The sequence below is a fragment of the Peromyscus leucopus genome, chromosome 13 (assembly GCF_004664715.2).
Source record: "Peromyscus leucopus breed LL Stock chromosome 13, UCI_PerLeu_2.1, whole genome shotgun sequence".
In the NCBI taxonomy this organism is placed as follows: Eukaryota; Metazoa; Chordata; class Mammalia; order Rodentia; family Cricetidae; genus Peromyscus; species Peromyscus leucopus.
Window position 1 is genome coordinate 4,735,961 of NC_051074.1, and position 15,355 is coordinate 4,751,315.

Here is a 15,355-nt window from a genome sequence, read left to right on the forward strand (position 1 = left end):
TCCAGCAGACCTTGTAACTGGGACATATTTTCTCATAAATTGACATATTTTTATGAGAGGAAATGACTTTTTAGACAAAGTGAAATAATTGTCTTTCTACAAGGTTAGAGGACTACAGATGTAGTTGTATCAAAATGAGGAATGGGGTGGGAGAGATGACCTGGAAATTCCCTGAAACCACACAGCTGCTCACCATCTGTAACTCAAGTCCTAGAAGATCTGGTGCCCCTCTTCTGGCCTCTAAGGGCAATAGGCATACAAGTAGTGCACAGAGAAACAGGTAGGCAAAACACCCACACACGTAAACAAAGTTGGAAACCATGAAGCGAGCCTTTCTGTTTTGGCAAGGGAGTTGCAGATGGCAAGATCTTAGGAGGGTGAGTCAGCTCAAAGGTCTTTCTTCCCTCCTCTGCCCTCCCCTCCCCTCCCCATTAATAAAGTGCCAAGCACTCCCAGGCCGTGCCTGCACCCCTGCCCTCTTTCCCAGGGTGGGACCTGGAACTCTCTGAACAGCAGTGATGTTAGTGGCTCATTGCACCACTCCTGTGTTTATAGATACAAAAGCTATATATGATTTTATATCTGTGGACCTATAAAATATAAGTGCTTTGAGCCATAGTTTTACAGATAAGTATTGTTTTTGTATGTCTATGATTTTATGTATCTGCTGAGGATCTATACAAGGGAAAGGTCTTCTATATGTAAGGTTATTGATAGATAAGTAGGAAGCAAGGCACCTTCACTATGAAGTGTTCAGATCTCAAAGCTAGCCCTTTAATTAAGACCAGGGGCATAGTATCAGTAAAAGGTAAATTTTCACTGAGTGACATCTAGATTTATTTATTTCTTCATCCCATTTCAGGTGAGGTTATCTCTTGGAAAACTACACAGGTTTCATATTACTAGAGAACAGGATTTATAGCCTGGATCCTGTGTCTGATAAGAAGGAAACACTGCCTAGAGGAAAGTATTTGTGTAGTTGTGTGTGTGTATTTGTGTGTGTGTGTGTGTGTCCATGTATATGTGGTGGTGGTGTGTGTGTGTGTTTGTGTGTATGGTGTGTGTGTGCATGTGTGTATGTGGTGTGCATGTGTGGTGTATGTGTGTGTATATATTTGTGTGTACATGTGTGTGTGTTGTTGTTGTTGTGTGTGTGTGTGTGTAAAAATGGAAGTCAACATCAAATGTCTTCCTCTATTGCACTACATCTTCTTGAGTCACAGTCTCACTGAACCTGTAGCTCACCGATTCATCTAGGCTGCTGGCTGGTGAGCCTCAGGACTCTTTCTGTCCTCTGCCTCCCCAGCGCTGGGATCACAGGTCTGTGCTGTGGTGCTTGGATGCTGCCTCCTTTGAGGGTTGGGGACCCGAACCCTGGCTAGGGGTGGCTGTGAGAAAATAAAGACAGGACAGACACACACACAACAAAGCTGAAGTCATATGAGGTTCTCTGCCTCTTAGCTGTCCCATATAGATAATGGCTTTGCCAATTTACCATGGGCCAATTGGTCCCAGGCCATGCTCATGTGAAGATACACATTCACTAGGGACATCACTCACTCAGGGCTTCCTCCCATCCCTACACTTGGATTTTTATGTAGATGTCGGGGTCCAAACTCAGGATCTAACATTGCATGAACTGTTTATGTAACTTGATGAATTGAATGGAGTATATTGCTATGTGGTTACAATTATACAGATCTGTACTAAAACATTAGCATGACTGTTAGTTTAATTACTAACTTGATACAACCGAGAATCACCTGGATTATCTAGCTTGGGTTGGCCTATGGGCATGTCTGTGGGGGATTGTCTTGGCTGCCAGAACTGATGGGAAGAGATCCAATCTGAAAGTGAGCAGCATCCTTTCCTGGTTTGGGTCCCTGGGCTGTACAGAAGTAGAGAAAGCTCCCTGAGCACTAAGCATGTATGCATTCATTTTTCTCTGCCCTGCTGTCTTGACCTCTCTGTGATGATGGACTGGAACCTGGACTTATGAGTGACAATGAGCCCTTCTCCCTAAGCTTCTTTTTGCCAGTGTATTTTATCACAGCAGCAGAGATAAACCTGGGGGCAATTAATCAACTTGATTTTACCGTTCTTGTGTTCTGGATCCAGATTTTTCACGTCTCGAATTGTTCTGTATGTCCTCTGGCATCCTAGAGGTGCTGGGTCCTTTATCCATGGCCAGTAGTTATCAGAAGGATCTGGAAAGATGAGTACCTGAGAAGGGAACTCCTCTACATGGCTCACCTTTCCAGACAGCACTCAGGTCCTGCCATGGAAATCCCCTGCAAACCTTCAGACCTCCTCCCTACCCCAAATGCCAGGTGTCCTTCACTTGCTTTGGGGTGGGGTGGGGTAGGGACATCTGCTCACTATCCACAGAGACTGGTTCCTTCCCAGAGTCCATCCCTTCATTCCACTGGTGCGTGCCCCATGTCAGAGTTGTTTGTTCTTCAGAAATCCTGGGTGAAAGCTGACCTTTCCCTGTACACTCAGGCAGAATGTGGTGAGACCTGTAATACCTCCCACGGCAGCACTGGCCTCCCAGGCAGCAGTTCTTCAGGGTTCAAACTTAGAGTAACAGTCATACCAGACTCCCTTTTCTAATGCCAAGTATGAAAACACTCCCCACATGCCCACACCTGCACACCCCTGTGTCTGTGTGCACGCATGTACACACACACACACACACACACACACACACACACACACACACACACACAGTCACATGCACAGAGCAGTCTAAGAAATAGTTGAGTCAAATCTCGTGAGTCAAAGTTTGCAAGGCACCCTTCTGGTGATGCTATTCTGTGACAGCTCCTGGATTTTCTCTCCTGCCCTCCTCCTGCCTTCAACCATGTCCCTTTGGGCCTGCTGGGAACAGGAGCAGGACTTCCTCCTTCCAGCACCCAGGACTCTGAGCAGAAGGACGCAGGCCATGGGCCTCTCAGTAAGATGTGTGTGTGTGTGTGTGTGTGTACATAAAGAATCTGAGGTTGCAGTTCCTCTTACTTCTCCCAAACCATAGCAACTTTCTTAAAGCCTTTCTTCCTCCAGAGTGCTTGCTGTTGTGGAACGAACCTTGCTCAGCTTCTCAGGAAGGACAGAACTGCAGTGCGCTTCCTTTGTGAGTCTCTGGGGAGGGCTTTCTCACTGCTGTGTAGACAGAGCCAGGATGTGGGCACCTCGCGTTGTCTCTTTTCATTCTGAATAAAAAGATCCCTGAAGATGCCTCTCCCCAGCCTGGACTCAGTGGAATCTTTGTATGTCTTAAACAAAGATCTGTCATCTTGGTTGTGTTCCTGGGACCAGCCTTGCCCTTAGGACAGCCCTTTTAATCTGCTTTCCTGAGCCCCATCACACTAGGGTGCCAAGGTTAAGGCAAGCTCTGGCAAGTCAGAGTATGCATGTGCGTGACAAGGTCTTGGCGAGCGAGTTCTGTGAAGCAAAGAACACCCTCTCTCAGGACAGCCTGCTTTCCACTCCCTGGTCGCCCTCAGCAGAGTGCGGCTCAGGCAGAACATGCCCCTCCCTCCTCAGTGGTGGTTGGGAAACCCGGAGTTCAGGGGCTGAATTGCTTCACTGGATGATGGTGGCTGACTGAAAGCCGACTACCGGATTTCTGATTCTTCCGCAGGGGCCCTCATCACGTGCTACCGACAAGCACGCTTCTCTAACCTTACTATCTTAAAGGCAAGTAACAGATTATGTGTTGTGAGAGTATAATACAGAATTTGGAATAGACGGGTCTTTGTCCTGACTTCCTGTCCAGAGTTTCACAGATGCCTGTAATTTCCTGAGGGAGGGAGGGCAAAAAAAAAATCAGATTGGTTCATTATTTGTAACAAGCTGTTTTCTTTTTTTGTTTTTTTAGCTTATGTTAAAGGGAGACTTTTGTAAAGTTTCTAAGGAGGGGAGCTTTGAGGTTAGAGGGACGGACCAAGAAAAGGGCTGAGGGTTGGGCTGATTACTGGTCAACAATAGTGTGATCGAGCCCGTGTATTGCATAATGAAGCACGTGGACGCACAGAGGGAATGGGTCTGGGGAGCTGCCAGGCCGCTGAAGGGAACTGCCCCGCCCCCACACCCTTTGCACGTCTCCGTCTGTGTCTTGCTGCACTGTTGCTGACACCTACTGTCATAGCCTCTAGCTGAGTAATGCCAGTTCCATGAGCGGTCCTAAGAGAGCGTACAGAGCCCAGGGAAGGAGCCGCTGGCCTGTGGCAGTCCAGGAGCTGTGGGTGTCTGAAACGGGAGACAGCCTTGTGGGACGGAGCCCTGCACTTGAGGACTTCGTCAACTCCGCTAAGTGCCCTAAGTGCCGGAGTTGAGTCATACATACCAGCTGGGTGGGAGGACCCCCCTCCTCAGTCTGGTAACACAAGTGCTGTGTGAATGAGTGTATACATAACAGTTGGTTTTTCCTTTATACATGTGTCCAAGAGTCAGTGACGAGTTCCTCAAAAGGGAGCTGGTTCTGGGCCTGCTCTTCCTTGAGTGAACTTTTACGACGTGAATGAAAATGAAGCGCACAGATAAAATGGATAGGCAGCCCCAAAGCTAGTCCATTCTCCCACAAACAAATAACCGAGAGCCTCCTGTATGCCAGACACTGATCTGGACGCTGCAGAGGCAATAGAAAGTGAAAGGAGTGTTGATGGGCCCTGCGAGGGGTGCACACTCCTGGTAGTCAAAGAGATACAATGTTCCAGCAACAACAGAGCTCGGGTCAGGCTCGACCAGTAGGTGAGATAATGATGGCAAAGAAGGGGAGGCGCTCCAGAGTGACAGGCTGGGCTGTTTGACCATGGGCTTACCAGGGAAGCTATCACAGATGGGACACTAGCAGAGCCTCAAGGAAAGGGGATGATCAGAGCTGACATCTTGGTTATTATGCATGTCGTCTAGGGGGAGTGTCTTAGTTCCGACTTTTTGCTGTGAAGAGGCACCATGACCATGGCAGCTTTTATAAGGGAAAACATTTAACTGGGGCTGGCTTACAGTTCAGAGGATCAGTCCATGATCATCACAGCTCGAAGCATGGCGGCACACAGACAGACAAGGTGCTGGACAAGGAGCTTCGAGTTCTACATCTGAATTGGCAGGCAGCAGGGAGAGAGAGATACTGGGCCAGGCTTGAGCATCTGAAACTTCAAAGCCCACCCCCACTGACGCACTTCCTCCAATGAGGTTGTTCTAATCCTTTTAAGTAGTGCCATTCCCTATTAGCCTACAGGGTCATTTTCATTTAAATCAGCACAAGGAGGCTTAGAAAGCTGCACACCTCTGGTCACATGTGACCTGAACTCTGTTGTTACTGGAACATGATCATCATATTTGTTCGATGTTGTGGATTTCACTCTCCGGGGCTCTGTCATTGAGATCAATGGCATGTATCAATAAAAAAGGCTTGGGCCATTAGCCGGAATGTTTATCTACCCTTAATATCAAACAACAGGTTTCAAAATACAATCTAGGAGTCCTATGGCTTTTTGAGCCCATTTTAGGACATGTGAAAGGCCACACTGTTCTCATAGCAGCACCAGAACGGTTATTTCCTTTTTCCAAGAGCATCTTCTCCTAAGGATACTGTAGAATTTTCTGGAAGCTGCAGGGCATGTGACATTGCAATAGAACAAATGAAGGAAATTAGGGATTCCACCTGCTACCCAGGAGGCCAGACATTAAATGGACTTGAGAAAACATCAAACAAGGCCAGTCTTTGACAGATTTCTGTCCCCCAACAGACTATGTTAGCAAAATGGGTTTATTCTTGTTTGTATAAGTTAACTAGGAGGTATTTGGTTGTGTGTGTCTGGGAATGTCAACTTTAATTTCTAAAGTAGCCCCCTTGACTACATTAACCCACGGAACAGCGTGAAGAGCGTGATGCCGAGGGTTGTGAAGGCCTTTGGCGGTTGTCTCCCAGGTTGGCTCAATGCTGCACTCACTTTATTTGAGGTGCCAACTGATTCTAGAATTGCAAATAAAATCCTCTTAAGTTCTTTTTTATGAATTTGTTTTGAGATCCTATTTATTTTAATTGTATGTGTATGGGCATTTGTCTGTATGCAAATCTGTGCACCGTGAGCATGCACTGCCCACAGAGGTCGGAAGAAGGTATCCGAGCTCTGGAGCTGGATTTACAGACAGTTTTTAGCTGCCGTGAGGGAGCTAGGAATCAAACTTGGGTCCTCTGGAAGAGCAGTTGTTGCTCTTCACTGCTGAGCCTTATCTTCTGGGCCCCCTCCTGTTTTTGAGGGACACACTCATGTAGTTCAGGCTGTCCTCAAACTCTCCATGTAGCTGAGAATGACCTTGAACTTCCGACCCTTCTGCCTCCACCTCCCTGGTGCAAGGATTACTGACTAGGCAAGCACTCTACTATCTGAATTATATCCCTGACACCCAATTAAGTTCTTTTTCATTAAGATTTATTTCTTTTATGTGCATTGGTGTTTTGTCTGCATGTATGTCTGTGTGATGGTGTCAGGTCCTCTGGAACTGTAGTTACAGATAGTTGTGAGCTGCTATGTGGGTGCTAGGAATTGAACCCAGGTCCTCTGGAAGAGCAGTCAGTGCTCTTAACCATTGAGCCATCTCTCCAGCCCACCCCTCAGTTAAGTTTTTAAACTAAACTTATCCTCATTTTCCACCATTTGTTACCATGAAGGAATTCTAAATCCCATAGTTTGTGAACAGTTGGACTAGCAGTAGCTAATTGTAGTTTTCTTTCAAAAGCTACAAAGGTCACTAGAAATATCCTCTGCTTGGGCAGTGCCCTCAGTTTCTTGCAGGTAGATGGGCGGCCAGACTGCATTCTGAGCTTTGTACCATGTGAGAAGATGGGTGGGGCTTAAGGCCTAACTTGTGTCTCCCCCAAATACAGTGAAGTCAATGCCCAGAAGCTCCCAAGTTGACCTTGGTCGCACAGTCTTTGCAGCTGGAGCTAGTGAAGAAGAGGTCCTTAGGATGGGTCCCACTATAGTAAGACTGGAGTCCTTCTAAAGATAGGGCCATATGGACCCAGACACACAGGAGAAGGTGAAGATTAAGAATTTGGAGGAGGACAGGGCTCTGTGTTGCTCTGAGCATTGAATATGTCCTCTGTTAAGTTAGTGCTTTTTCCCTGTTGTGAACAAGGTTGGCAAGAAAGTGTCAAGGCCTTGAGAGAGGGAGCCGTTCCTCCACCGACCTCACAAGGTGCAGTCTGCTGGGGCCCCCAGACCCCCTCCAGGTTGTCCTTAAATAGTAGCAAAGATCTACTGGAGAGGGAGAGGTCCATTAGTGGAGATAAAGAAACCTAGAATCTCCAAGGAAGGCTGTTAAGCTGTGGAAAGCGAGCCATGTGCTATATGGTTAAATATTAATTTCTCTTTCTTTATAGTAGAGGGCATGATTCAGAGCAGGGGAGAGGAAGGCGGGGAGTATTCAAATCACCGTGTGTGTTAGAGGGAGCAGCCAGAGCCCTGTGGCTTCAGGAGTGTTCACTGCTGTTGTTTAACTTCCTCTAGGATGGCTTGCCTTCTTCCTGCTGCTCAGAGAGTTCCTGCAGGGTTTCTCTTCTTAGTGCTTTGGGGCTCGGTTCTAGGTGACAAGCTGCTCGTGGTCCCCCAGGACGGAAGCCACTGGCTTAGCATGAAGGAGATAGTGGAGGATCTCAGTCGAAGGGGACATGACATCACAGTGCTGGTGCCAGAAGTCAACTTGCTTTTGGGAGAATCCAAACACTACAAGAGGAAGACCTTCCCAGTGGCCTATGACCTTGAAGAGCTGCAGACCCGTTTCCGCACCTTTGGAAACAACCACTTTGCTCCCCGTTCACAGCTGATGGCCCCTTTCAGAGAATACGGGAACAACATGGTTATCATCGACCTGTGCTTTTTCAGCTGCCAGAGCCTCCTGAAGGACTCTGCCACCCTCAGCTTCCTCAGGGAGAGCAAGTTTGATGCCCTGTTCACAGACCCGGCCATGCCTTGTGGTGTGATCCTGGCTGAGTACCTGAACCTGCCCTCTGTCTACCTCTTCAGAGGTTTCCCATGCTCTCTGGAGCACATGCATGGACAAAGTCCTAGCCCCGTGTCCTATGTTCCCAGATTCTACACCCAATTCTCAGACCACATGACATTCTCCCAACGGGTGGCCAACTTCATTGTTAACGTCTTAGAGAACTACTTATTTTATTGTCTGTATTCAAAGTATGAAGTCCTCGCCTCAGAACTCCTCAAGAGAGACGTGTCTCTACCTACCTTACACCAAAACTCTCTGTGGCTGTTACGGTATGACTTTGTGTTCGAGTTCCCCCGGCCAGTCATGCCTAACATGATCTTCATTGGAGGAACTAACTGTAAGAAGAAGGGAGAACTGTCTCAGGTGGGTGGACGCCTGTCTTCTGTTTGCCATCTCTCCACAGGCAGATATGGTTCTTGTCGGCTGCCCCCTCTTCTGTATTTGACATCAGCTGCCTCTCCTGACATGGTGGTAGGCAATGGAGTGCCAGGCTCAGAGTAGCGAGGTGTGTGTCCTTGAGGCTGGATGAGCACAGGGCCCTTGCTTGGCATCAGGAGAAAATATGCTTGGTTCAGTGATCTGGTGACAGTCTCGGAACCTTTGAGTGACCTTAGAAACGTTTAGTCCACAGAGGTGAAAATTTGACTCAGGGGACAGATCCAGATCAAAACCCTTTCAACCAGCTCTGTCCCATGCTTAGTTTGTGGGCGCTAAGTCGGAGGTCAGCCAACAAAGGTCAGAGGTTATAGCTCCCAAAGTCTTGCTTTCACATGGTCCAGAGCTAAGTAATAAGCATGGTCAGCATAGTTTTAAAGGGATATTGGCAACTGTGGAAGATTGTGGCAGGATATGTGTGGCTTCCAACATCTGGTCATTTGCCCTCTGACCTTTATCAGAAAGATGTGGTGGTCAGAGCAAGCATCTCTTTATGATTTAGGGTATGCAACTACTTTGGAAAACAATAATGTGAGTTTTTAATTCAAAACCGCTGAAGGGCATCAGGCCACTCCTGTCTTTTACCTAGGATTTGCATCAGAGAGAAACCCTCGCACAGACCCCAAGAGCCTTTCTGATGCTTTCCCACCTGCTGTGATGAGAATGCTTGGAGCCAGGTAGACTAGTGGTTGCACAGTGCTGTAAACATTGTGAATATCTGATCTGGGCCTTGGGGTATAGCTAAATGGGAGCACACTTGTGTTTACCTAGCATGTGTCCCAGGGTGCAATTCCATCACAGTAAAAAGAAGAGCAAAGGAAACAAAGATGTAGGGAGAGAAAGAGGAAGGGAGGGAGGGAGGGAGGAAGGAAGGGAGGGAGGGAGGGAGGGAGGGAGGGAGGGAGGGAGGGAGGGAGGGAAGGAAGGAAGAGCTACCTCTGTGCTTTTGTTTGTTTAAAAGAAGGCACTGGTCTAACAGGGGGCCACAAACCTGCAATCTGAGCACTCAGGACACAGAAAGCCTAGGTGGGTGGGTGATGAACTCAAGGACAGCCTGGGAGGGAGAAAAAAAGGAAATGGGAGAATGAGGGAGAGGGTGATGGACAAAAGGGAGGGGGAGAGGGGAGCAGAGAAGGAGAGAAGGGAGGGGAGGAGAGAGAGTGGGAAGGAGATGGGGAAATGGAGAAGATATGGGGAGGATAGAGAGGGTATATCACAGAGAATAAAATAAAGCCTCGAGTTTTTAAAAATCCACTCCTCGTTCCACACCCCCACCCAAATGCTGACTCATTCTACTCATGCACTTTTAAAAGCAGGTCATTCAACCCAGTGTCTACAATGCCTGTGATTTGTGGCTTCTTTCTTTGGAGATTACAAAACACTTTGGCTTCGATTTTCTGTTAATCAGTTATAAATGCTGGAGTGAGTCCAGACCCCACTCATTATTCAGCATCACTGTCCAAATAGCTAGAAATTTAGCTAATAATTTAGGTAATACTGGATCAGATGTATGACTTCAAGTTTGTAAAAATGTTGTACATATCTTTTTAATCTTTCTCTTTTAAGTGAGTTACAAAAAAGCCAAAAACAAAAATAAACAAGAAACCAAAAAACTCTCAGATATAATTTGTACACCATATAGACTCCCTCATTTAATGTTTACAGTTTAATGATTTTTGCCCTGGTTTTTTCTCTGTTGCTGTGATAAAACACACTGACCAATAGCAGCTTAAGTGAGGAAAAGATTTCTTTGGCTTACATTTCTAAGTCACGGTCCCTCATTGAGGGGAATCGGGATAAGAACTCAAGCAGGAGCCCTGGGGGAAGCTGCGTGCTGGCTCACGCAGGCTCATAGTTTTGTATACAGCTGAGGTCCACCTTCCCAGGGAACAGTACGGCTCACAGTGAACTGGGCACCCCTACATCAACTAAGGATCGAGAAAACCTCCCACAGACATGCCCACAGACCAGTCTGACCTAGGCAACCCCTCAATCGAGACTCCCTTCTCAGGTGACTGTAGGCTATGTCAAGCCGACAGTTAAAGCGAACTAGGACAGTTTGTGTGTAGTTCACAGATTCGTCATTTAACAGCAGCCATTCCCAAAGACAGCCCTTCAGCCTGACCTTTACCCCTGTCTCCATGGACTTGCCTATTTGGACATTTCAAATAGAATTTGTAGTCTTCTGTGTCAACTGTCTTTGTATGTTTTTAAAGTTCATCCACCTTGTAGCAGGTATCAGTATTTCACTTTTCTGGCTGAATAATAGTGTGGGTATGACTAGCTTACATTTTATCAGTTTGTCGACATTTGAGTTTCTACAATTTGAATAGTTTCCATTATTAAAAAAAGTGCTGCTATAAACACTTTGGTAAGAATCTTTGAATGTATTTTTGGTTCTTTTGAATATATGTTCAGGAATGGAATGGCTAGGCCATTTAGTAATTTTATGTTTAAATTATTGAGATTTTTTTTTTCAAAGTTGCTTCACCATTTTATATTCCCACCAGTAATGAAAGGAAGTTTCCAGCTTCTCAGCATCTTTGCCAACTCTTGTTATTTCCCACTTAAAATGTGTAGCTATCTTAGTAGGTCTGAATGCTATCTCAGAGATTTTGCTTTCTTCCATAATGGCTCAATGGTCACCACGCTTTCAATGGCTTCTTGGCCATTTCCATGTCTTGTTTGGAGGAGGGGACATCAAGGCCATTGCACATCTCTAGATGTTTCTGCAGTTGTGGTTGAGTTGTAACGTGTGCATCGGACGTATTCATCTCTTACCAGATTATTTTTCTTCATAGTTTCCTTTTTTATGTGTGTACGTGTGTAAGAGATGTGTATGTGTGTGCATGTGGTTCCTTGCATGTGTGTGTAGGTCCAATGGTGCCCACGTGGGGATCAGAGTGTATGTGTGTGTAGACCCAACAGTGCCCATGTGGGGGTCAGAGTGTATGTGTGTGTAGACCCAACAGTGCCCATGTGGGGGCCAGAGTGTATGTGGGTGTAGGCCCAATGGTGCCCACATGGGGGTCAGAGTGCATGTGGGTATAGACCCAGTGGTGTTCATGTAGGGGTCAGAGTGTGTGTGTGTGTAGACCCAACAGTGCCCATGTGGAGGTCAAAGTGTATGTGTGTGTAGACCCAACAGTGCCCATGTGGGGGCCAGAGTGCATGTGTGTGTAGACCCAACAGTGCCCATGTGGGGGTCAGAGTGCATGTGTGTGTAGACCCAGCGGTGTTCATGTGGGGGTCAGAGTGCATGTGTGTGTAGACCCAGTGGTGTTCATGTGGGGGTCAGAGTGCATGTGTGTGTAGACCCAACAGTGCCCATGTGGGGGTCAGAGTGCATGTGTGTGTAGACCCAACAGTGCCCATGTGGGGGCCAGAGTGCATGTGGGTGTAGGCCCAATGATGCCCATGTGGAGGTCAGAGGTCATCCTTTCCGCTTTGTTCCAGCAGGATCTCCTGTTGTTCACTGCTGCAGATGCCAGGCTAGATGGCCCACGAGCCCTTTAGATTCTTTTGTCTCTGCCTCCCATCTCTCTGTAGGTGTGCCGGGTTCCAGATGTATGCGTCCACATCTGGTTTGTATGTGGCTTCCAGGGATCTGAACTCCAGTCCCCAGGCCTGCTTCTATAAGCGCTCTACCTCGTGAGCCATCGCCCTAGCTTTCCTCCACATCCCCAACGCTGCCGCCTTAACAACATCAAAGGCTCTGTTTTGTGAATGTGGGGTGTTCTTTGGCGTGTTTGGGTCCTCTTGAAGAGATTTCAACACTCTTTCGTACTTCTCATTTAAGGCTCACACTTTAATCTGTGATGGAGATACTTTATCTATGAGCATCTGTGCATGCGTCTGTGTGGAGGTGTGTGTACGTGTGGGTGGGTGCCAGCAGAAGCCAGAAGAGGGTGTAAGATCCCCGGAGCCGAAGTAACAGTCAATTCTGAGTCCCCTGACAGAGTTGCCGGGCACCAAAGTCTGGTCCTCTGAAGAGCAGCCAGTGCTCTGGAGTGCGGAGCCGTCTCTCTATCCCTGCAATTTCAGTTCTTGGTGTGCTTTTCAATGGGTTGTTTCACTTTAATTTTGAATTGCATATTACTAGTGTACAGAAATATAATCCATTTTTGGATATTGGTTATATACCCTGTAACCTGGCTGGATTTATTTATTGCCAAAGTTTGTAGTGGATTTCTTAGGATTTTCTAAATAGAAGATCATGCCAGCCACAAATAGAGATCTATATTTCTTCCTTTCCAGCCCTGGAGGATATTTATTTATTTATTCATTCATTCATTCATTCATTTGTTTATTTATTTATTTATTTGTCTATCTATCTATCTATCTATCTATCTATCTATCTATCTATCTATCTATCTATCCATCCATCCATCCATCCATCCATCCATCCATCCATCCATCCATCCATCCATCTATCCATCCATCCTCCTCTATCTATTTTTGCTGCTTAATTGCCTAGTTAGAGTGTATGAGGAAGGAAGACGTCCTTTCTTTGTTCCCAGTCTTGGAGGAAAAACATTTCACACTTTACCCTTACATGTTATAACTAGAGATTTTGGGTAGATTCTCAGATTAAAACATTGTGACAGTTTCCGACTGTCACTAATTGGTTTCATAATTCTTACTATACAGGGGCTGCTGGTTTTGTCAAATGCATTTCTTGTGTCTGTTAAGATCAAAGTGTGGCTTCTTCTTTGTTCTGTGACAGAGTGTAATAAGACGGTTGATCTTAAGCCACCTACGTTTTCTGGGGACATTACTACTTACCCTATCGTAACTTTTCCTGTGTGCTACTAGATTCAGCTTGACATTATTTTGCTGAGGATTTATGTGCATATATTCAGGAAAGACATTGGAAGGTTCATACATTTTAAAAGTAATTATTTAGTGTAGCGTAAGGGTGCACACGCTGTGGGCGTGCATGTGGACATCAGAGGACAAGTTGCCGAAACTAATTCTGTCACCGTGTGTGTTCTGGGGTTGAACTCCAGGAGTCAGGCTTGATGGAAAGCACTCGTATGCTGAGTTTTACCTCAATAAAACAATTTGATCTTTGTGAGGTAGCAGGCTAACTCTGGCCTTGTAGGATGAATTGGGAACGTTCTCTCCTCTCCCACTGTTGTGAAGAACTGGAGCTGATTGTGTACATGTAGGATTTCTGATTTCCACATGAAGCCTCTTGGCCCTAGACCTCCTTTGTGGGGAGTTTTAAAAATGTCTAACTCCACCTTGTGGTTGTTTCCTGCTGCCCTGAGGAACATGCTCCCATGTGTTCATGTGCCCAACAATGGCGCTTCACTCTGATTGTCTCATACACATGTTCATATTGCTCTTTGCTCATTCATATTGCTTCATGTTCATATTGCTCTTTGCTCATATTGACTTTGTTCATATTGACTGCCAACCCTCTGGATCCTCTGTTGTTACAGCCCCTCCCTCACCTCCCACTGGTCCTCTTCACAAACAATTCGTGGGTGCTTTGTTCTAATACCTCATTTTGGTTTTCCTCAGGCTATACACTTTCCATTTTCCTGGGTAAATGCTTACAGGTGGGATTGCGGAATCCCACGTTTCCCCAGTAAATTACCAAGCTGCTTTCCAAAGCAGTTGCCCCATTTTATAGACCTCACAATATTCTATTTGAGTTTGGATTACTCTGTGTTCCTGCTAACATGTGCTATTAGCAGACTTTTCTAGTGTGCTAGAAGTTCATCTCAGTGAGTGTGGTTACCTCTTCTTCCTGGCTGGCAATGCTGTGTGCTCTGCACGGCTTTCTGTGTTCCTGAGCACATTTCCAGACGGCTGTCTTATCAGATCTTCTATTCGCTTTTATTGTTTTACTTATTTTAAATTGTGACATCTCTTCGTACATTCTAAATACTGTCTTTGTCAGATACATGTTGCCATTTTCTTAATTGTCTTTTTCATTTTTAGAAATGAATATTTTCAAAGAGAAAATGTTTCAGTGTGTGGAGAGAGAGAGACAGAGAGACAGAGAGAGACAGAGACAGAGAGACAGAGAGTCTGTGGCGTGGGTGCCCCGGAGGCCAGAGGAGGGCATTGCATCCCCTGGAGTTGGAGTAAGGCAGCTGTGAACCGCCTGATGAAGGGTCTGGAAACACAACCCAGTCTTCTACAAGAACAGCCAGTGCTGACCCATCTGTACAACCCAACTTAGCTAATTTTTAACTAATTTTTTAACCTTTAGTGTCCCAGGAGGTATTAAAGGGTGTAAGTATTTGTTCCTATTCTCTTCTGCCTGGTTAATATATGACTAAAGTACCACTGAGGTAATTTAGTGAAGAAGCCTCTGTAATGGAATAGGTACCCTCACAGAGCAGGTCTGTTCCCACCCCTCTCCATAGCCATCTGAAAGGTGCTTACTAGACATAGTTCGGGGGCTGGGATGCTTCACCCACCGTAGAGAAGCTCTTTCTAGAGTGCTGTGTCTTCAAGGCTCCCAGGGCATGGGCCTCCCCAGCACAGGCAGTTCTGGATGATCCTGTAGATCGGCCTTCTCTATGCTGCTCTTGCGCGCCCCCTGGTGGATGTCTCCATTCCTGCTTCCACGTGGGTCTGTTCCTGGGATGAGGCTGCTTTGAACTCTCCCCTCTGCACAACCGTGGGTTCAGGCTGACCCGACTAGAACCCCCTCCACTCCTTTCAGAACACAGCATGGCTGTGCCACACCTCCTTCTGTAATTTTCTCCATGCTGGGGAATGAAACTCGGGCCCCTGGTGTGACACACAAGACTTCGTTACAGGGTGAATTGGGATTGCAATTGAAGGGAGGAAGGGAGGGGAAGAGAAGAGGGAAGAAGGGAGGAAGGGAGGGAAGAGGGAGGGAGGGAGGGAGGGAGGAAGGGAGGGAGGGGCTGAAGACTGT

The 15,355-nt window shown here is 46.6% G+C and overlaps 1 protein-coding gene across 4 annotated transcripts in view; it reads left to right on the forward strand.

Moving 5' to 3' along the window:
* LOC114697897 (UDP-glucuronosyltransferase 1-6) overlaps window positions 1-15,355 on the forward strand; it is a 104,137-nt gene that overhangs the window by 41,357 nt on the left and 47,425 nt on the right. Inside the window, exons 1-2 of one of the 4 annotated variants that reach the window (XM_028876295.2) lie at window positions 3,496-3,699; window positions 7,521-8,379. The exons of the other annotated variants lie outside the window; for them this stretch is intronic. Coding sequence (XP_028732128.1) covers window positions 7,522-8,379 — 858 coding nt within the window. The 5' untranslated portion in view covers window positions 3,496-3,699; window position 7,521. Of the gene's footprint in view, window positions 1-3,495; window positions 3,700-7,520; window positions 8,380-15,355 lie in introns of those variants that run through there. 4 annotated transcript variants of the gene reach the window in all.